Source organism: Struthio camelus, chromosome 1, assembly GCF_040807025.1.
Source record: "Struthio camelus isolate bStrCam1 chromosome 1, bStrCam1.hap1, whole genome shotgun sequence".
NCBI lineage: Eukaryota > Metazoa > Chordata > Aves > Struthioniformes > Struthionidae > Struthio > Struthio camelus.
This window is the reverse complement of record NC_090942.1, coordinates 194113820-194137111: the sequence shown is the minus strand read 5'-3', so window position 1 is coordinate 194137111 and position 23292 is coordinate 194113820. Positions and strand designations below refer to the sequence as shown.

The 23292-nt window shown below is 39.4% G+C and overlaps 1 protein-coding gene across 6 annotated transcripts in view; it reads right to left on the bottom strand.

Annotated features, from left to right (window-relative positions):
• Positions 1 to 1916: 1916 nt before the first annotated feature.
• MRPS31 (mitochondrial ribosomal protein S31) overlaps positions 1917 to 23292 on the bottom strand; it is a 26853-nt gene continuing 5477 nt past the window's right edge. The window contains exons 2-9 of one of the 6 annotated variants that reach the window (XM_068929954.1): positions 20777 to 20882; positions 20616 to 20675; positions 19606 to 19896; positions 18754 to 18912; positions 13750 to 13887; positions 11063 to 11136; positions 7644 to 7787; positions 2037 to 2391 (exon numbers count right to left, since the gene is read on the bottom strand). In XM_068929954.1, the coding sequence (XP_068786055.1) occupies positions 2180 to 2391; positions 7644 to 7787; positions 11063 to 11136; positions 13750 to 13887; positions 18754 to 18912; positions 19606 to 19896; positions 20616 to 20675; positions 20777 to 20793 (1095 nt within the window). In that variant the 5' untranslated portion in view covers positions 20794 to 20882 and the 3' untranslated portion in view covers positions 2037 to 2179. Of the gene's footprint in view, positions 2392 to 7643; positions 7788 to 11062; positions 11137 to 13749; positions 13888 to 18753; positions 18913 to 19605; positions 19897 to 20615; positions 20676 to 20776; positions 20883 to 21541; positions 21953 to 22076; positions 22485 to 23292 lie in introns of those variants that run through there. The other 5 variants (XM_068929951.1, XM_068929956.1, XM_068929955.1 and 2 more) reach the window with 5 other exon arrangements.

The following is a 23292-nucleotide window of genomic DNA, read 5'->3' as shown; positions in this document are numbered from 1 at the left end:
AAAAAAATCACATAAATGCCATGCAACTTGGGCTCTGTTAATGTGCTTTGAACAGTCCCAATAGGCATATGCGTGTATATGCAGCTAGGTCCGATTATTCAAATGCGGTTGCCTAGTATTAACTCTCAAATCTATATTTAAGCACTTAAGTAGGAATTACTGCAGCTTTTCAAAAATTCTAAGCACCAAGAGCTCTTGTTAAGAGCTTGCCAAAGTATTGACCTTCTAATGAATCAGTTCAAATGCTAATACTCACCTCACTCCCAGTAGCTGTTAAATTCAGTACTTTCATACACAGCTAAAGCATCTGAACCTCTCTGAATATGAACACAACTTGTCACAGCGTCCTGTCTTTCATATCAAAACACAGGCTAGATGCAAAGAAAGAAAATACAGAGGGGCTATTTCTAAAAGCCCACAATGAACCCAAAGTCACTGTGCTTTGTTTTAGAAAAAGATTTGAAATACAGCAGCATGCTGCCGTTATGTGGGTCTCTGAGATGTTCCCAGCATCATCAGTTTGGTGGAAATTTGAGAAGAATGATAGTTATGAAGTAAAACATGTCTGGGCATTGAACTGAAAATTAAAACTCTCCTTGCACTAAATGGAGATGCTATGATGTAATTCTCGCTTTCTCCATTTCCGAAGGCAGAAAGCTTCTGAAAATTTCTGCAAAACTTGAACTTTGCTGTTCTTACCGCTAAAAGTTAAAAAGCTGACTTTCCCTTCCATATCCTGAGGCTTATCCTTTGCTAAACAGGCAAACTCCTGTCCTACAGACTAGCGCAACGATATTCTAACTCAGAGAAAAAGGCCAACTTTTTAACTTGCTTTGCTGTAATTATCATATGCAAATTAAATTTTAATCAGAAAGTCAATGTCTTACCTTCATTCCATGACTTCCTGCATCATTGCTTAAGAGGAAACGTGAAAAAAGGTCATATTTAGAGGGCTAATAGCTGCTGACATGGTTGGAGTAAATCAGAGAGAATAATCAAGAATATAGTATACGAGGTCAAGATAGCTCTGGGAAGTTAGGAAGCCAGATACAGTCCAGGATAATTCTGAAAGAAAGTTTAAGAAAATATAACTGAAGTAAAATATATTGTAGTTGCTCAATAGATATGGAGAGCCATATGCATTTTATCAAAAAAAAAAAAAAAGGATCATCTGAAATTACTTCAGCATCAGAGCACTAGATATAAAGCAGCAGCAACATAACGCACCAGCAATGAGTAGACTCTTTCCAGCAATATCTTACTTCTCTTTCTAGCCCTGCAGATGCAGGGGATAAGGCCTCAGGTCTAGACGCTGTAGAAATCATAAAACTGCTTTTTCTAACCAAACAGAACTAAGGGATCACTTGACACAATCAGGACCATTTTAAAATAAGAAACACTGGAAACTGATCAGAAGTTGTTCAAAAGCCTCAGAACGGATGCACGGACAGCCAGAGAGACCTCCGCTTCCCATGTTATGTTAAATAGCTCACCAGTACTATACTGCGCACACATCTGAGGAACACAATAGCTTTCTCTTCATTGCATAGATGAACTACACAGGCTCTCAGTTCAAATGACTTGGTCTTTACCAATGATTTTAAAATAAAACCAAGATGGTTACTGAAAGGAGAGAGTATTCCAAATTAATATATTTTAGTGTATTTAATGAATCAGCAAAATGAAAAACTATCTCAGCAAGAGTCTTTAAAAATTAGCTAAACTAGTGCTGTATCAGGGGTTTTTAAAAAGTGAAAGCACTACAGATCTTAAAGAAAGGGAAAGATGAACAAACCTGTCAAGAACTGTGTCAGTAAGTGTTAACCCCAGTGAAACAGTACGATAGACACCAAACACAAAAGAAACAGGAAGTGGAATCAAACTTAACAGGTATCTAGATGGTCAAAAGATTAGCGTCAAGTTTAAGCAACAATGATTTTAATACACAAACTAAGTTTTTACACGCACAACCTAGAAGATCTACAACTTTCAGTTGCTTCTTTTGGTGTTAGAAAGTATATACACAGACACATACATAAAAGAAAGCACAAATTTCAAACATTTTAATATTTTAAGAACAATTTTCAGGTCATATGCCTATTATGCACCCAAAGTATTCCTTTTATTAACTATTTTGCCTTACTAGATTCTTCATTTCAAGGTTAAGCTTTCTCAAGTCTCAAATCTCGTGAAGAAGTTCCTCTTTTTCCTCAAAATACTTCCGAAACCACTCGATATGTTCGATCTTCTGTTTAACAGTTATGTATGGGTTTTTAGAAAGCCCACAGATCACTAGCTCCATGAAGTGGCGAACAGGTCCTTGCTTGGGGAAGTCCTCTAGGTGTTTCTCCAGAAAAATATGTTCATGAAATTCGGCGTCATCATCCATCCCTAAAAGGGCATAAAACAACAAAGTCATTATCACTACGTAACAGTGAATTTAACAAAACAAAAGTTATAGCTTGCAAATAAACCTGTAGTTAATAAAACAGTTCTGTGCCTTTTAATTCTTTTGCACAGTTAAGCAAACCACACAGGAGCAGAAGAAACTAGTGCAAGTTTCTTCTAAGAAGAAAGTTACTAGTGTAAGTAACTACTTTTAAGATTCATTAACATCTCCCTTCACAGAGAAAATTTCTGTACATACCATACTCACATCTACCACGCTATTTCCATTTTGTGTTCTCTTTTGTAAGAGCATGCAATATTTACACCAACTTTGCCTGGAAACCCTCCTCAATGCTGATGCCAAAATCCATCTTCTTGTTCGTTCAACAGAGGAAAACTTTCACTCATCGTGAGTACCACATTTTAAATTGTCAATGCTTTCTTAATAGATTCTTCAAGAAAATACGGATTGCTTAATGCTGCAGACGATTAAAGAACCCAAACTAATATAGAATGAACAAAGCTACCTCCTAAAACATCTCATATAGAACAGCTACTAAATGCTTGCATCTTCATTTGCAACTCCTAGTTTTAGCATCCTATGGCTATCAAATGGGATAAGAAATTGTTTTTCAAACAGATTTTGAATTCATAAGTAAAAATGCTGTTTGTCACATCACGTAAAAATGCTGTTTGTCACATCAGCTGCTACTTGTAAGCAGAGACTAACATAAAAAGTACTGTATACAAAAGCATTCAGTTCCATAGGAACATGGGACAAGGGATTATTATAGATTTTTCATGAAACATAGCTTCAATCACATGGTAATTTTCTGTTTTCTACCCTGTGGATTTCATTTGCTGTTGTTCGTATCACGATGCTAGCATTCAAAGGACAACTCAGAACACAAAATCTTACATATGCAAAAAAGAAGGGCTGTTTTAGAAGTTCGCAATTCTGAGGCTTTAAAAAACAAATTAAGACAAACCAGGATTTGCAACTGACAGAAAGGATTTTTTTTTTTTTTGGTAAATTAGAGGTATTTCAAAATTCCTAGATGATCACAATCTGTTATAGATTTGTAGATGACATTTGCAACTTCAGATAAAAATAACTTAGAGGAAAAAAACATTGCATATAAACATTTTCAGATCATAAAAAGTGATAGATCTATGCTATAGATGTGAGCATATTTTTTTTAAATACTAACGAGGATATGATATGTTATTTGCCAACATTAAAACAGCATAGTAAACATGAGATAATGAAGCCATCTCAGTCCTAAGCTTCCTGCTATGTTAGAGCTTCTTCAAATTCAGATGCACATCACTGGGATGGGGAAGTCTCTCGCAGCTTGTACGTCCTGTTCACAAAGTTAGCGTTATTTCTTTCCTGTCTGAAGCTTTAAGCAGTGCAATGCCTGAAAGAGCTGGGAAATGCATCTATTTTTCTCCACAACTGCAGCATCTGAAACATGTGCAGTGTCTATCAATGCCAGCTATACATCACTTTTATCTCTCCTGCCCTAGAAAAAGGAAAGCAGATCTTTCCTTCTTCCAGAAGCTCTCCCTCTTTGTGTTTTTTTTTTTTTCCTCCTGCTCACACCAGCTTCAAGAGGTTTATTGCTACTGTGCTTGGAAACCGATGTCCACTTAAAGAAGCACAGAAATCTTCTTTTTATCATGACACTGAAGTCCCACATTACCTTTCACTGACAAGGGCAGGCAGAACCTTATTGTAGTGGGACACTGGTGGCTGCTTTCACAAGTAACATTCTTTCCAAATTTCTAGTGGTCATGAAAATCCAAGAGAAAAACTGACCAACCCACTACTGAAAAAATCTGAATAATGCTGCCAATAAAAGTTGTCCTTTGGATTGTCGTCTTTTGGGGATAGAAGGGTACCAGGACAGATGATGTCTAATTAGTAATTTCTCTAACTTCTCATCTGTAACCCAAAAGAAATTAAACAGGCTGTAGAAAAAGTACAAGACAACCAATTCGATGTTTATAGTCTCACAAAAAATTCAGGTCACAGGTAACTATTACACCATCTATTTTAATCTTTCATTTATCAAAGACATGATATATGGTATGAAGTGTTAAGTCCAAAGAGTTCAGTTAGACCACATTATTTCACTCTTCAAAAAGGTAAAGTGTGCATCACAAAAAGAGATCACAATTGCACAAAGCATCACAGGACGAGACCTCTGATGGGAACTGATGAGATGTTCACACGACTCCCCCACCTCCAGCAAGTGGTACCTCATGCTGCAGGGGAAGAGCAAGCCTGTCCCTCACCTTCTTGCACTGTCCTCAGAAATCTAATTTGAAAAAAAAAAAACAAGGACAAAAAAAACGCACCACACACCATTTCCCACTATGAAACCTGACAACTGGTATGATCCTCAGCACACGAGCAACACATGCAAGACAGGCATCTAAAGCAGATTTTCTTTATCAGTCTCAAAGCACAAAGTCACCCTCTCTCAATATCCTGTTTGCAATACCCTACCTACTATAAAAAAGAAGTTTTGTTTCTCCAGGTATTAAACTAACCTTCAAGAGATGATCAAACTTGCCTCAAGGATGATGGAAGGGTGGGGTTCATCTCAAATGTGCACACCTGTACTTATAAGGAGTCTTGCTGACAAGCTCATAGTCAATAAAGAGAGCCAAGCATTTTTATAATGAGATAAACTGTGGGCTTACTGCAGGTGCCTAGAATAGATCCAAAATTAGTAAAATAACCCCCAGCTAAAAACAATCCCAGACTGTGTAACGTCTGCTGCCTCACTTGGTAAACTGATCCAACACTTCTCTGCTGGCAAACAGCATCTCGCTGTAATGGCCAGAACAGGACTTTGTGAACTTCTGCCTAGAGAAGCTACCAGAGGCAATTACAGACATTAAATTTCTGAGACTTCCATTAAACCTATTACATCTGCCATAACAACCTTTGACACACTGGAAGCATTTGCTCTTCAGAACGAGGTGCTAAAGCAGAAGAGCAGCAATAACGTGTAGTGTCCTTTCTAACCACCACGCTCCTCAGAATTTGAGTCATCATAGCGTAAATACAAAGAAACCATTTTAGAAAGAGACAAAAATCAGTTTTCCCCTCACCCTTTTGGCATAGCAAAGCTTGGCGTAGAGCTAGAGCTACTAGAAGTAAAGAGGGCAAGCAGAGAAAAGGACAAGGGAGGATGATGCTCTAAAAGCTACACTAACAGTTTGCTAATCCAGTAAAAAAAATTAATCAGTGGGCCTGGGAGATGCGGAGAGATGCCTAACAGTGTCCTCAGTTGCGTAAGAGGAGGGAAAGAACATGCAGGCAGGCACAAAGCCCAGGGCAGCAGAGAGGACTGCTACTGGCCATCGCAGCGAGCCAATACAGAAGTCTAGCCACATCTTCAGACCAGAAGTTTTTAAAAATCATGACCTCGCCTCAGTGTTTCAAAGCACAGCGCCTCAGTAAAGCACTCTAATGAGAACACTGGAGATGCTCTGAAGCCAAGAAAAGTAGTTATAAGCTTTCCCTCTCAGTCTTTTATGTTTCACTTAAAACTTTAAAGGCTGTCATAATGCTAAAAGTGGAGTATATGTGCTTCCCAAGGAAAAAATTTAATTAATTATACATAAATTTTTATAACCACGTGTTTGTGGCATAACGGAACAATCACACATTTCTTGATGCAGAACAAGCTGGAGTAATGTCCTGCTATTGAGGGAGATGACAGTACAAAAATGCAAAATCAACAGGGGAAGGGGCATCTTTCTTTTGTAAAGCTACTGAAATTATGACATGTTGAATTCATTGTAGTGAGATTCTCAAGCTTTTAACTGTACTTTGACATACCCGATCTGACTAACAACCTGTAACAGAGCTGGCACTTTGATAGGATGGAATGCGCTGACTTGATATTTTAACCTGAGAGGTGATAAATTTCGGAGCGCTCCACTGGAATATTCCACATGATCAGCCTTTGTGGACAAATCAATAAAGATTCCTGTTTAACTATATGTAAAGACTCTTTGCAACCATTTGCCATCCCACCCCAGACAGCAGGATTCCAGCCACATTGCTACAACAGAAAAAACACTGGCCGCCAAAGACGCCTGGTCCACTTACTGCCCCAGACAGCAGGGTTCCAGCCACATTGCAACAACAGAAAAACCATTGGCCGCAGTGGTTTTAAGCTTGCAAAAACATGACTAGAATATACTTGGATTTCTGCATGATGGAACAGATCAATTCTGAACAGTGATTAAACTCTGTAAAGAAACCGCCAGAACGGGATGAGAATAAGCATTAAGAAACAATGAACCACATTATGCAATTTGCAACTCAATATACAACCGATTTTCAAAGACTCCTAGCTTCAGATACTAACCTGTTTTTGCTTTCAGTGACTGAATCATTCTAAAATAGTTTTGTTTGATGTCTTTAAACTCTTAGAAAGAAAAAAAAAAGAAAAAGAACACAAGAACACACACAGCCAAACTCCCCCCGACGTTATAAAGTCCCCTTTCTAAAGTGTTCACTTCCTTTCTGTAGTTCTTCTTCCCATCCTTAACGTTCTCTCTCTCTGCTGACTTAACTTCCCACAGAACTTTCTCTTTTTAATGGAAAATGAAGCAAATACAGTGCACAAAGATGTCTAGTTAACATAGATGCCCAGAGTGAGCGAGTGTTGTGACTGTTTTTTCTTATGAAACAGACAGAACAAAGGAAGCAAACGACTATTTAACACTCAGCCAGTGCAGACGTGTAACTGGCAGATAGTTGATTAGGATCGCGCTAGCCACCCTGTCTCAGAATCACACCAAAGAACAGAATAAGCACTACAAAACATGGAGGGCAGTTTTAAGATTCTCCTTCCTCTGCTAGAAGCTTATTTTAAAGAAGTTTCATAGTAAGAGGAATTACGTAACAGACTTGAATGGTCTTTTGGGTGTTAAAATCATCAGGGCAAAGAGAGCAAGGAGGAGCGAAAAGAGAGCGAGCTCTCCCTTTTTGGCAGCAGCCAGCCCTCAGATCAGCCAAAACACCTGCAGGACTTCACCTTAAGTGTGCCAGAATGAGTTTATCTGAAGAACATCTGCTCTGGGACAGTCGGAGAGTTACATCTGTTTACTATCAGATGTATGATCTATAGCTGAAACACTATGTTAAAGTCGTCAAGGGTCATAACATGCTCTAATTCTCAAAAATGTAAATATAGACAGGTAACAAAAGTTAACAGTGCACGTACCGGCTTCATTGTCAATTGGGAACTCCCACAGTATTCCTTCTTTCGTCCACTGGATCATTTCCTCAAAACCATTTCGGGGCGGCTGCTCAGTTATTGCCGTAACCTCCTTCGCAAATTCCACATCCCAAATTGTTGGTGAAGATTCTAAGAAAGGAATTTATTTTATTTTATTTATTTATTTTTTTATTTTTTTTTTTAAGATCTGACAACATGCCAAAGATTTCTCACTGGCTAAAACAACATATACACTTTAACATCAATCTTTACAAAGACTAGTACTTTCAATTGTGCAAGTTTTTCTATGTTAGATCGTCTTTCTCAATATGCTGTTGAAATGAAAGTCTTAAATTCTCAAGTGTCTGGTGAAAATTTATTCTGAACTGCTAGAGGACAGTTTATTTTTAAACCATTTTTTCCCCAAAGCAGGAATTTAATTATTCACAACTTTTTTTTCTTTTTGTCTTCCACAGATTGAACATATGACAAACTCTGAACTTGACTGCTGCACTCTCTGCTGTAAGAACCTTGCTTACCCCAGGAGTTTTCAGGTATATTCACAACTATCCACTTACGCAAGGAGACAACTCTTAATCTGCAAACGATGGCAACTCTTTCCCCATCCTGGTAAGTTTCCCAACCTCTCTCCCTTGGGCCTGAGAAATCCTATTTCTCTCTAAACGTCAAACAGTCCCCTGAGGGACGCGTCTTTCCTGATGTGTATAAAGGAAGGAGTTAAAGGGAATCTTAATTAAGGAATGTTAATTAAGAAAGAATAAAGAAAGGCTGAACCACAAGAAGTAAAACATGGACTTTTTCCTCAAAGTTTACCCATATGGCAGTATAGTTGCACTTCAGGAGTTCCTGCCCCTCCACCCCAGAAGAACTGCTCACGAGCCCACCCTGAACTCTATCACTGAAGTAAAGGCAACAAGCCGGAACCACAAGATAGGGATGGAGCGCCTTAGGCCACTGCAGAAACAGCACCCCAAGTCCAGCTTCCCTTTGTCTTCTTGTCTCATGCCCAGTTATCAGGTCACCCCAAACAGAGATTTTGGTCTGAATTCAAATGTTATAGTTCATTGTAAGGGAACTGGGGCCAACCAGCCATTATCAGATTAAAAATAATAATAATCTTTTCCCCTCCTTCTAAGAAAAAATAACAGGGAAACAGAAATTTTACTTGCTGGAAGTCATTTTAATTTTTCGTGTCAAATGAGAAATTCAAATTATTCTTACTTAGCAGAGAAATTGCCAGAACTGCATTTCTCAGCCATCTACTTCGATGTGAGGGCTGGAGGCAGGAATAAAAATAAAAATAAAAATAAATAAATAAAGGGCAATGGAAACGCACCAGAATAGAATTATTGTCCACATCTTAAAGTACATCTTCTAATAATTTGTTACTAATAAATCTGCTAATAGAAGCCTGCAGAAACTTAAATTTTCAAGCTTGGCGAAAAAGTGATAAATATTGTACTTTCACCTCTATGAAACAGAAAATAATAAATGACATTTCATGCTAAGAGTTTTGAAAAACTTTTGCTGCATGTTAATTCATTTTGCAGTTAACATTCACGTTTTCAAAATAAATATTCAATGCACAACATAAAACTTGCTTTTCCACTGTGTCTAAACAATATTTTAACTCATGATTGCCACTAATATGAGCCAAGAAGAAAGTGATAGCAGATGATTCAAAGTATCAAGTAGCATGCTGGCATTTCCTGAGATTAGGGCAAAAAACTGTTATCAGGCTTAGTCAGTAAGTCTTGTAATAAGGCTTAGAATCTACTATAGATTTCCTCAAGGCTAACAGGAATCAGACACAGAAATGCCACAGAAAACGCTGAAAGAAATGTATTTCTTGATATTTAACTACAAATCCAATAAAGTCCACTTGCTTTCTCACATTTCTTTTTGTAAACCTGGAATGTGTACAAATTGCATGCTAAATTTTATATTTAGTGTGACTACTATGGGTTACTGCATCTACATGCAATCATGCAAAGGGCTGCTTAAGAAATATTACAAATTCTCAACATTTTTCCTGAGCATTTTTGATTCAAATCAAACCACAGTTACTTGAATGAGACTTTTGGCAAGATAGCTAAAAGAATACCGTATCATTCACTCTTAATTTATACGAAAAGTGGACAGATTTTACAGAAATCTACAGTCTTAAAAAACAGCAAGTTGAATCCCATTCCAGTAAGCAGCCTTCATAGTCCATTGCAGAGGTAGCTGCATTCAGAGAGCACACAGCTGCTTGGTAATATGCAAATAGCAGTGTCTGACATTTTACTAAAGAAATTAAGCAAGCCATTAATTTCTCCTTGCAGTTTCAAGTGTAAAAAAGGAAGAAATCCGTCAGCTAGAAGCTGGCAAACGCTAACAATCCTACTCTTAAAAGAGGAACAAATAACTATCATTTTCTAAGATACCAGAAAGGAGTATTATGTCTTCTGCAGATGCTAGATTTATGGGTCGTTCTAAGTATGGAGTAACGTCTTTTTTCAAAGGGCCTCGGAATAATTTAGAAAAATCAGTGTGCTAAAGATTAGCACTAACCGTGTGCACTGTCTCATTGTACAGAAAAGTTAAGTTGAGGTAAGAACTTCTTTAAGTGCATTGCCTGCATTCATGCACCCACCTTGAGTCAAAAAACACAGTCCTGTGCTAAATCTTAAAACATGCTTCAATGCCAGTCTTCACCTGTGAAAAGTATTCACCTTACATGGGAATTAAGACTGTCCCTGCAGAGCTGTGCAGTTCAGCGAACACACAGGTGGGTCATATCCATGTTTTGTTGTTGCTGTTGTTTATCCCATATGAATTCTGCTGTGTATTTGAAGCTTAGACACGTGAGGAATTAGCTACAGTGGGTAAAGCAAGGCATTGTTTGTCAGGCTCTACAGGATCTTTCAGGCCACATCTATAATGCTAAATAAAAGGAGGTCAGAAAGGAGCCAAGTACATAGCCTAGTTTGGGTCCACACTACTCAAGCCTAGCCACCTCTGCAGCGCACTTCTTTTGCGGGAATCATAGCTTCGTGTTTCTTTGCCATAAAATGAATGCAACAATTTGCAACTTGCACAAATACCTCATGGGAACAAACACGTACATTCTGCAGACTGTCTTAATACTTGTCAAAGAAACACCAGCCTTAGTGACAACAAGTTAGTTTTACCCTTCAAGTTCAATAACAGAGGATTCTGATTAATACTGAAATCATTAATTCACGTTGCTCTGTGGAAGTTTTGCTTATTAAGAAGCAGTTACTTTTTTTGTTTTTTTTAAACAGGTCTGAAAGCAGAAGTTAACAGGCAATGAGTCTCCTTCACAGCAACGAATTCCCCTGATACTCTAAAGATTCAGAACTTGTCTTCACTGGATTTTTCATTATTCAATCTCCACTAACCTGTTTTCAGTGCCTTTTCTGTATCTGGAGAAGCCTTAGTGAAAATATTAAGTCTCCTTCCTAATTTGAGACTCCTATAAACAAAAAAGAAAAATGATATTTGGTATTTCACAACACTTCACAACTTTGCCAGATAAAAAAAATTTAAAAGCATAAAATATTCTCATGAAACTAATAGATCTCTGGGGGGAAAAAAGTGAGATAGTGACTCTCTCTAAATCCTCAGGCTTTTAACCAGAGAAAGTATTTATGGTTGAATTATTACTCTGTAATACAGCTTCCCTCAACATTCCTGTGTCAAAGAATGAGCATAAATCAAATATAATGTTTGCAGGCATTTTTCACCAAAGTATTTAGGAATCTGAGTGAAGTTAAACAGTATCAAACCACAGTACTTAAGCAATTTTACAGAGTAGCAACTAAAAAGTGAATTTTGTGATTTTTTTTTCTGTATTGCACAATTCAGGCAGAAAAAGGGCAGCAACTAAATCAAACAATTCCTGCTTTATTACACAGCCTTTTTGGAAGATTACACTGCCACCTCTTCTTCTCTGCCATACAACAAACACACAAGGCATAGCTGTATATTATATTTTAAATATCATCACTCCAGTGCTCCTCCTTCTGAATATAACAATATTTTATTCTGATAATCTATTTTTAATCATATTTACATTCAGCAGAAGCCTATATTTAAAAAAAAAAAAAATCCAACAGCAGATTAACAACTAATCCGAATATATTTTCATATAAATGAAATGAAGGAAAAAAACAATGTCTTTACTGTAGAATGCACTGAACTTTAAAACAGATTATTCTTTTAACTATGTAACCCTTCTTGGTTTTGTAGCTTTCCACTGAAATTATAATAGATCCTACTTTGCATTATTACATATTCACTGTTACCCTAGCAACGCTTGCCTTTCCTGACCTTAAATTTCACCTCTCTGCTCTTCCCACGGATTTCTGATGGCCAGAACTACGACTGCAAAACCTGCTCTTGTCGTATTACTTTTTACTGATGTAACTACCTTGGATCTATTTCAGCACAGAGCCATCTAATTACACAGTCTTAAAAGAATGTTGATTTGGGATTGCATTTTCCTATGTGTGTGTCTGACTCCCTATAATGTTGGCTCTGAAGATATGAGTCTAACTTGGAAGAACATTTATTTTAAAAATGGCTAGTTCAAATTACTACAAAGCAGTATCATCCTTTTCTTTGACAACTACCAACTCCATTTAAACATGCATGTATTTTTCCTAACCATTCCTTTGCATAACAAAATGACTTTCACCTGACTACCAGTCTTGTGGGATAACTATCCCCAGATTAAAAATATCAGGCTATAGAGTTATTCAGCAATTCATAATGCAGTCAGTCCCCTTGCTCCTCAAAGCCGGTAGCTTAAAGCTGACTGAAAATCGCAGGACAGAAATCTCTAAATCAGCAAGGGCTTGTTCTAGTCCTTTGTTCCACTTCTTCCATTCAGCCTCTCTTACAAGCAGCTTCTCTTGCACTTTCTACAAGCTTTGCCCCGGGAAAGACGACATTACTTGCAGGTCTTACAACATCAAGGAGTCCCAGGAGGCACCTCCCTAACACACCTTAACAGGTGGTAGTTCAAGAAGAAGGAAGTTACTCAGAAACACTTCATCAAGCATGTCAAGTTCTTCTAATGACTGACTACGTTCACTTCTTTGAGGCTTTTGCATGATTTACATGGCTTAAGGAAGCGCGTGTTCCAATTCGTTCAATACGGGTAATTACAACTCTGCTTATGATGTACTGAAATAGTTGTCTCAGCCAAAGAGGGTAAAATACTGTACATCTGCGCACCCGTAACTAAGAAAAAGTAGGCATAAAGTTATCTAAATTCTGTTTTCAGCATTAACCATCAAAACATCAATGATCACCTCAATTTCTAAACCCTAATCCCGAGTAAAGTCACGTATAACTAATTTGTGAAGAAGTTAATCTGACTGAAAATGGAACTGCTAGAGAAATAATATACGGAGAAGCAATGTAATCATGTAAGCACTAACTTAATTCACTAATATACTGGCCACAAAAAACAGTAGTAAGCTGTTTTTAAGAAACATCTGGAAATCACCATATAAATTATGAAGTTCATTTATATATATGAGAAAGTCACAGGCAATAGAGAAATCAGTTATAGAATGACTTTACAGGTTCAGCATGAGGGTTACTGGAAAAAAAGCTTTAAAAGTCTCTCAAAAAAACAGCAGAACAAACGAAATACTTCTGAACATAGAACATCTATCAAAGTTTTCCATCAGGTGACAGTAAGACTTCAAAGCCTCCCTCTAACAAAAAGTGACCAGAGTGATGTAAAATCGTACTATGCGTAAGCGTGACTAACTTAAAGTAGTTAAAAAGCAAAAACAAGATTACATTTCGGCACCAAGCATTTTTAATTAACTAAGATTTAATGTCCAAACGTGCAAGTTATTTGATTAGCTGGTTAACACTAACTGATGTGTTCTCATACAAATTAATTTCAGTGTTGACTGCATTTTTCATTAAAAAATAGTTTAAAACAATCTTTAAGCTTTGAAGTATTATGGTATCATGAATATTTGTGACTAAATTTAAAAGGTCATCCATTAGTAACTTTTTGCATATTCCTTCTCTGGGAAGTGGGAGGGAACACAACAGAAAATACCTTCTGGAAGCAGGCGCGAGTCTTTCAGGCTTGATTCTTTTCTCATCCTCCTCCAACCCTAAGGAAATGAGATTGGATATCCTCACACCTCTTTGAGCTGGGGACTCTCTCTTGACCGTCATGTCTGAAATAACATTGCTGAAATCAAAAACGTGAACATAAAAAGTTAACAAAAACAACAAGGCAGGAACTTTTGTCACATGCATTAATAAGGCAAGCTACTCTTCCTGATTTTGTGAGCCTATAAAACAGAATTAGACATTCCTCACAAGACACATCCATTTTTTATGTCATCAAATATGCAAGTCTAACCTTTTAAGCAAACTTAGTTGTTACATTCTACATATATAAATGAAAAGCGCTATTTCAGTCTATTAAACTTGCAACAAATTCCCTTTGAAATAATCCAGTTCCCAACTAAGAGAAAATTACTACTTCATGTATCTACATACTTATATTCAGAGAGTACCTTTGGCATGTTTTGCTTAAGTAAATGAGGAATTCCTCTGGATACAAAGCATTTGCTGGAATAGGAGTAAAAATAACCAATTTTTTGGACAGGAACCAACTTCATCCAGGGAGCAGTGATGGAGCTGGCCTTCACACATCAGCTGACACGGGTCTGTCATGCCACCCTATTAAGTAGGTCACCTTTCCTGATCCTCTGCAATCTGCTGTATTGCACAATTACATCATAGCATCAATAGACGACATCTTCCCTCATAATTCTGAAGTCAAAATCATACATGAAGAGCAAACGCTCTAGTCTCTCCCAGTGGAGTTTGCAGCTCATTCTGAGCATAAAGACCAAAACACACAAGCTCTCTGCCTCAGCCAATTAGCCCCCTTAATGTGCATGTCCGCCACTTGGCAAAGACCAAGCTGGTTATTCTTCCTTGTATCTACCCTCTTCTTCCAGCTGCTACCAGGCCAGTTCAAACAAGAGCAAGAAAATGCAGCCATCCTAAATCGCAGTGCTCAAGTTCTAAGATATAAAGATGGTCTCAAAAATAAAAACAGGCCAAGTCAAAGGCGTTGCATATCCATTTTATGAAAACCTAAATAAAGTTCAAACTATGTTTTTAGTAGTTTAAGTCAAAAGAGATTTTATTACCAATAAAGAGATACTCTGGAAAGTTGTAAAAGCTAATCACCACAGCAACACAGTAGGACTTTTTCTTCTGTCTTAGACATGGCTCTGAATGGCAGACCAGGAATAGCATAGCTCTTCAAGTATCTACTCTGAACAAAAAGGCATCTGAAAGTAAATTTTAAATGGCAACATTTTAACCTTAAAGAAAAAATAATCTCAGATTTACTTGCATCTCTCTCACACTAGAAGTTATTTTATGAAGTGACTACTGGCAGTAGTGAGCTGCTGTCGGGCCAGAAACTTGACACATGTCTGAGGGTCAGGCTAATGTAATTCCTCAGGTCACAGTCACACACTGCCCAGCCCAACTGCTCGACTTGGCAGCAGCCCTTAAGGCTGGAGCACTGCTGTGCTGCAAGGGGTCAGGCTTCCTCCAAGAAGCTCTCCTCGCTACGGAATTAGGTTTATTTTTGGGTTTGCACAGCAGGTTAAACTTCCTTCTGGACAGACTGTACTACCAAGCTTCTAGCATACGCAGTATCGTACTTCTCATGGAAATGTCCTAATGTCACCACATCATGGGTATAGGAACATTAATTGCAGGAATGTTCATCACACCATAATTATCTTCTACATTAACTAAAAACAAGGCTACAGAGATATTTTTATTGCCTTCTATGACAAAAAACATCAGATGACAAAGTCATGCTCCAACCCCAGCATATCTACAGTGGTTAGATAGTACATGACATTATCTCACGTCCCAACATCAGGTTAAAAAAGTAAGTTCGTAGATATTTATGCCTTCCAGAGCTGGAGAGAGGTAGAGCTTTTATACCAAACAGATTCTCCCTCTTTCCTAAATAATAACCAATAATTAAAATACTAGAAACAAAAATACAGGGAGCTTAAGGTATACTTTAGCCTTAAGCTCTGGATTACGCTCCTTCTTCTCTACCTAAAATAGGAAGCTGAAATTTCAACTTGCAGTGCCACTGGTTTTATTTTAGTATACTGCTGTTGTAATTTCCATTGATTGAAACTTCATCCCACACTGAGAAAAATAAATTCCTGTATCATTAATATTTTCCCCTCCTCGTGAACATGCTGTCCTCACAACTGCTACAAAACAAGCCGATGGGAGAAGACAGTATACAACAGTGACCTCTGGAGGTCATACCATCTTACTGAAAAACATAATACAAACCAAAAGATCCTGACAACGTATAATTTATTTCATACCTTCATAAATCTCAATAGCAGTGTCCCAATTTGCTGCAATTAAGCATTATATTAAATGATTTTAATGCATGTGCAGCTCTCTCATTTTTAAATCGATTTTCAAGTTTTGAATAAAGGACGAATATATATCGGCTTTTTTGATACATCAATATAGTGACTGTAAAACCTTCATGAAGAAAATGAAAAGCTTAACAGCCCATATTCCCTTGTTGTCAAATAAAAAATAAGCACAAAATAGTCATGCATGAATAAAAGAGATTACTTTCTAATATATTAAAAGCATTTCAGCCCCTTGTATAGGTTGACATACTCCGGAGGATAAAGCTAAGTCCAGGCAAGCCTGAGGGCTGCTGGACTTTTTAACCAACTTTTTTTTTTTTTCTCCCTCCTTACACTGAACAGAAAGCCAATAGTACCAAATCCATCTCAGAGTCTAACGTGAAAGGTTATCATCAACTAACTTATCATTCCAAAAAATCATCAGGAGTTGTTGGTCTTCCTAGAGAACTCATCCACTGCTACAGTTTCAAAACGTTCACCTAACTATTAAGGCGGAAAACAACACTTTTCAATATACAATAAAAATGAATATATATTCCCAGGTGGAAATAAACTAGCTCAAAACGCTGCCTCAGGGTATAGAAGAACTTGCTAATTCAAAGCACAACAAACCAGCTATGACATTCCTAGCCATCCAGCAAGGCTATGTACATGAGGAAAACATGTCTTTTTAACCACAGAGGTTCATCCACAAGCATGTTAAATTTTATATTAGCACATCTTATGCGATCTAGCAACTATACAGAGTCACACAATGCGGGGACTTAAGCTTTTAAATTTCTCAAGAATTTAAACTGTCTTTTAAAGGAAAAAAGCCTTCCTGCTTACATTACAAATTCCTTAGACACCTTTTTCCTTCCATAGCAGCCCACAGCTGGGTAAGGCTTCAGGAAAAGCACAACGGGTGGTGAGGAGAGAGAACCCTTGCTGCCAGTAAGCAAACCAACCAAATTTGCAGAAAAGTGCATATACTGTAAGGGGCAGGTACACATGAGGTTTGGCACTGCACCTACTAGTTTAGTCAGTGTTAGCATGACCCCAGCAACTTACCAAAAACTGAAGCAGCTTCCAATCACGTTTAAGCTGGTCATCCACAGCCCACACCGTTTCTAAGATGTTTGTCTGCACTGCTCTTGTAAAAACCCCAGTGACAGGCATGGCATAATCTCACTAGAGTAGAGTTTAACAAGCACTTTTTTAATATAAAAAGATTTCCTTATTTATTCTTCTTAAATTAGGAAGTGTCTCTCTTTATTTTTTTTTTTTTTTAAAAAATAGTCAGATCTCTAATCTTTCTTTAAAGTTATTCGTTTCAGCTCCAAAAGCCCATGGAGATAAACATCTCTGTTAAGTTCCTGGGATCTTTTATATTCCGAGTGAGAGGAGGTTATGAAAACTGAGCATGCCTACAGCCTTTGGAGATGCTTGTGTATACTACCTAGAACCATGGAATTTTCTCCCCCTTTCTCTTCAGATACCACAGACTTCACACATTTCGAGAGAACTTCACTTGGCTGTCCATAACAACTGTTAGTTTTCTTGGCAGAGAATCATGAATTCAGGCTAAAAGAGCAGCTCGGACAGTCTCTCCCTTTTCCCTTTATAACCTCTGAAAAACATGCATTTTGTTCAAAGTTATCGTTCATAAAGCATTGTGCTTCCCTATTACTCCATCTATTTGTAACCATCTGTCACGCTCTTCCTTAGTCTCCACTCACTTGCAGGGCAGATGTCAGTAGTTTGGGGCTACACCATTCGCAGTTCATTAATAGACATACAAAGCACAAATAAGTTCTTTTCTAATCTCTATAGCAAGCTACAAACAATAATTCATGGACTAAACTTAAATCCTGGTTTGGGACAAATTCATTTGCACAGAATAAACTAAAATTTAGTTACAACTTCACACTGCAAATAGGCATAAATAAAGGTTGCACATTCCTATTTTGCTGAAGATATGATTTTCTGTTTAGTTCAACATTTCATCTGCACACAATGATTTATTTTCTGAGCAGCTATCTTAATACTACCTAAAAAGAGAGAATGAAAAATCTGCCTTTAGCTATCATCCAAAAGAAGGAGCAGTACGTGCAACTGTCAGTTTCCAAACGAATGTTTCTCATCTGTTTGAAAACCACACTGGAAACGGAATTAAGCCAAGAGATGAGTTTCTCGGGTTGACTGGAAATTTTTGAAAGGAAGGGTGGGGCTTTAGAGTTGCTCTACTTCAGTTCAGTTCTGCGAAGCAGTCACAAAAATTGACCAGTCCAGACAGAACGTCTGAAAGGTCTACAAGTGCATCCACTGTATGACAATTTGGGAAGTTGGGAAAAAAAACTGTTATTTTGCTAGCCTATCCAAGAAAACAATGATCCTGGGCAGGAAAAAAATCCATTTTTGCGAAAGCATTTCAGAAGAAGGATGTTAAAAATTAAAGGAGTTGGACATAACCACATCAATGATATCCCCATTACACACAAATCCCGAGATAACTTTCCCAAATGTATCTTTTAAGGCCTCCTTTTCAAGAGAGAAGCCAGTCACCTTCAAGATGAAATCAGAAAATTAGAAGCTTGATCATTATTGAAAATAACATTCAATATACAGACCGTATGTTAATAGTCCCCCCCGTCTTCTGTTTATCTGTGGTTTGTTCATGTCTTCTTAGTTGTGCGAGTAAATCAGATTCTGTCTGTTCCTTGTTGAGCGGTAAAGAAGATGCAACTGCAGAAGCAGCCTCCACTAGTTCTTGTTTTAAAGGCTTGCCTCTGTAAGAGACAGAAGAAATATGAAAACATGAAGAAAAAAGCCTTAATGTATTTAAATTATCATTTTCACATTGTCATTTTAGGCTTTAATAACTCAGAAATAACAGTTACACATTATCCTAGCGGTCCGGGGAAGCCCATGTTTGTCCTGTGTTCCACTATTCATCAACCGCTAAACGACACTGACAAGATGTTGTTCTCAAATCTGTGAAAACAAGAGCCCTATACCACTGAGTACTGTGTCAGAAGTGAAGCTGAGATGACCACAGGCAGCACAGACCTGCAATGTTATAAACCCGAAATAACAGATTGCGCAGGAGAGCCACCCACAAGACTTAATCTTGATGCCACTCTCATATAAAACACTTTTTTCTTTCTCCTCAGTTTTATTACATTTTGTTTGAACAATGATATTTTCTCCTTCCCATTAAAATAACTTCCCATGGACAGGCGCTAATGTTACCTTTCCAGAGTCTCACTGCAGAGAAAAAGTTGCATATCACAGAAAGCACATAACATCTTTTGTCCAGATTCTCCCTAGTGACCGTAATGTAAGCTTCTACACTAAATTCCCTTACAATATTTGTTTCTCTATCTGGTAACAGCATTTGATGCTTTGATTTGTCATACATAATGACAAGAACAATTTGAAAAAGAAGAAAACAGAGAGGAAGTGTGTTTATTTGGCTTTACCGCTGGATGTCTTCTGTAGCTTTCAGAAATGTACTACTTTTACTGCCCAGGCTTTCCAGCTGGTTTGTAGCTTGCTTTTCGGTCTCACGTGGTTTTAATTGCTGGAATTTCTTCTTGGAGCTCACTTCTACTTTCATGTTACCAATAATGTTTAACAACTTCTGCTTTGGTGTTTCTGCTGAATCCCCCTGACTCTTTGATGCCGTTTTGGTGGTGCTGTCTGTTGAAGCGGTCGATCCGTCTTCCTTAGTGGACAGGACAGTGCTAGTACTAAAGAGTTTCTGCATTTTGCTAGATAATACAGAAAGTTAAAAATAAAAAAAAAAAGAAAAGGGAAAGAAAAAAAAGAGAGGGAGAGAGAGGAAAAAAAGCAGAAGTTACAAATAGGCTCCAATGCTACATTTGTAAGCTTACAAAAAACATTAATTATAACTGTCTAGGCCTAACTACGTACAAACTGAATTAGGTACTCAAACATGTACTTTTTGCTCTTCGGGAAAGGTGAAGGGCAAAATTTATAACTGTTGGCTATTTATGGTTTCTTCATCACCCAGTCATGTAAGCAACTTTATTTCCTGCACAAATAAACTGTGCTTAAACCACGAACTGAAACAAAACTTAACACGTAACCCTGCACTAGATAGCACACTGAGAATTTGAAATCCCCACGTTTTATCACAGCTGCTGGCTTTACTCAAAACTACAGACCTTGTAACCACGTGAATTTGAATGAGTCATTTGAACACATCTGAGATTTTTATCTAGGTTTACAAAAGTACAAAAAACGCCAAACTTCCAGCACCTGATACTTAAATCACTAGTACTACAGAAAACTCACTGAAATGCTTAAAACTAAGCACCAAAGAAATTGCTCCTGAGCCCCTTCAAAAAAGAAAAAAAAAATTTGGCAACAACCAGACTGTACATACACATTTCAGTTCCACATTGTTTACTCTCACTGTAATTTGATGTTTGGGGCACTAAGGAAAGAATCGTTTTCATTCCCCTACCCTGTGCCCTGCAAGATACCAGCCAAGCATTTGTGCAGCCATTCAGGAGAACGGATCCTGCTGCAAAATAATTCAGAAACAAACAGAACAGTTATTTTGGTTATTTTTCCATCTTGAACCGCTCCTCCAACTAGTTTACCACCTCACCGCCAAGTACTCACTATGCTCTACCTGGCATAGTACAGGCAAGGATGTGATGTCAACGACAGAGGGGGGCTGCTTTAAGATATTGCTGAAATAGAGGTGCAACCGTCTTCTCTGGAAAAACTATCATAAAATTCAAACAACAGTTCTCATCAGCATTTTAAAATGAAATGTTTGAATCTTTCAACTCAAAGATACTTTTTGTGTTATGACCATCCTCAAGTTACTAAGAGAAACCTGCAATGGAATATTTATTTTGCAGTGGAATATTTTATTGCAACAGATCTGAAGTAATTTTGACACTTCCTTCCTCCTCTCACACGCACTCCCCCCCATCTTTGGCTAACAAACAGACAAAAATCTGCTATTGTCAGGAGGCACCACGTTGCTACTTCAGTAGCTCTGCACTTAATACATTGTCAGCGTTAAGCCCTAATTTCAACGACAACAGGCAACAAGAAAACGTAAGCAAAACCTCAGAACCACGTTACTGAGAAGAGGGCAGGAATCCTGCCGGTTTATGTAGAGTTGTTCTTCACAGGTTTCTCCCCAAACACATCTTTTTCATTAGTTCACGCTGCATGTTCCCTAAAACTATTTAATCCATTCAGAAATCTCTGCTTGCAGCACTGGAAACAACACAGAGAGCAAGAATACAAGCCTGAAACATTTAAAGCCAGGACTACGCAGAGTTTGCATTGCTTGGTGCAACACAGTATTAGGATTTTCCCCTGCTTGGGCAAACCCCATCTGACCTCCAGAAGCACACGCAAGGCGCCAACCTGCTTTAAACGTTGGGCTATCACGTTACCACAGTTTGTCCAAAAACAAATGGGGAGCTTCGAGGTAAGAAACGCGCATCCGACGTTTTATTAAAAGGAATGAAATGTTTTCAGTAAAGAGAAAGACAGACTTCCAAGCAACCTTTGCATACGCTGCTTTCTTTGGGCACGCAGCCCTGCCAACAGGCAGCACTGCTCTGCTTTCTCCCTCTCCCCTCTGCATGCAAGGTGTGACACTCTCCTCAGCTCGCAAAGCCGTATTACTCACAAAACTAAACCGCGAAGAGAAGAAATAAGGGGCAAGCAGAGCAAAACGAGGAGCACAACTCCAACCCAACCGGGAAGCCCCCCGTCGGGGCTCCTCGCCGGCGCGGCCGGACGCCCCCGCGGGAGCAGCGCGGCTCCCGGCGCGAAGGGCGCCGGCTCCCCGCGCTACCGTAAACACCGCCCTGCGGCGCACCGCCAATCCGCGCGCGCCCTCGCGGAGGCCGAGGATTTACGGGAGGCGGGCCTCGCCCTCCCGCCCCCGCTATACCTGCGCGGCTGCCGCACCGTCCCCGCCGCCTGCTGGCCCCTCGGTGGCCCCGTGACGAGCTGGGCGGCGAGGCGGCCCCGGGCGGCGAGGCGATCGCAGCCGCCGGCCCGGCCGCCCCAAGCAGCGACGCGGCTCCACATCGTCCCGCCCGCGCGCAGGCGGTCCGTCGCTCTCCGCGGTCCCCCACCCCCCACATCGCCGCGGCGCGCATGCGCTGCCGGCTGGAAACGAGAGTCGCGCCGAGCGTTCCGCGGCCGAGCGTTCCGCGTCCAAGCCAGGGAGTGCCGTGTCCGAAGGATCTGCCTTGAGGGCCTTGGCTGCTGCTGAGGAAAACGGCACCCTGCCGTGAGCAGGAACACTAGCAGGACCCCCGATCTGACTGAAACGGATCATAGGAGCCCCAGATCCACCAGAAAAAAAAAAAAAAAAAACGGGAAGGAAACATGGGTTTGGCTCAGATTAGACTGAAACTGAACCAAAACCAAAGCTGTGATGAACAGGGAACTCCTGTTGTTGGCCTTTTGAAGAACTGATGTCCATCCTCCTCAGCAACGAGGACTTCCCCAAGGATGAAGAAAGGCAAAATGGCTTTCAGGGAGCCCTTGCCTCTGCAACTGGTTTGCCTGTGGTTGACTAGCAGTAGTGGGCCCAGGAGATAGGCTTGGACTGGTGCGACTGTGGATGGAAAGGAAGACATGTAGCAAGGAAACCTCTTTCTCTCTGGAGTCAGACAAGCCTCCATGGCATCCCCCTCCCAGCCTGTCGGCTCCTAGAAGTCACCCATCCCTCTTGTGCTGAAACGCTCTGCTCACGGAGGGATGGTGCCTCTCCAGCCGCACAACGGGCCACCACATCCCAAGGCCAAATACCCATACCCCAGGCAGCCCTCCCTGCCAGACCTCTTCCGTCCCAGAAAACACCTCCTTTTCCTGCAGAGCGCCTCAAAGCCAAGCTCCCTGCACACCCATCACACTTCTGTCCTGCCTAACTCCTGCCAGGGCAGCTGAAGTTAAGCTCCAAACAGATTTCCCACCAGGTCCCACCAAGTTACCTCCCTGCCAGCGCCGTGCAAAGAGGCAAAAATACCATGTGGCTTAGCAGAAACGGATGTAGGTAACACAAATAGCCACACGGCGGCAATATGCTCCTTGTAGTATTGCATTGCACAGCTGTAACGCCCCGCGGGTAACGTTTCCTGTATTCTGTACTAGTCAGT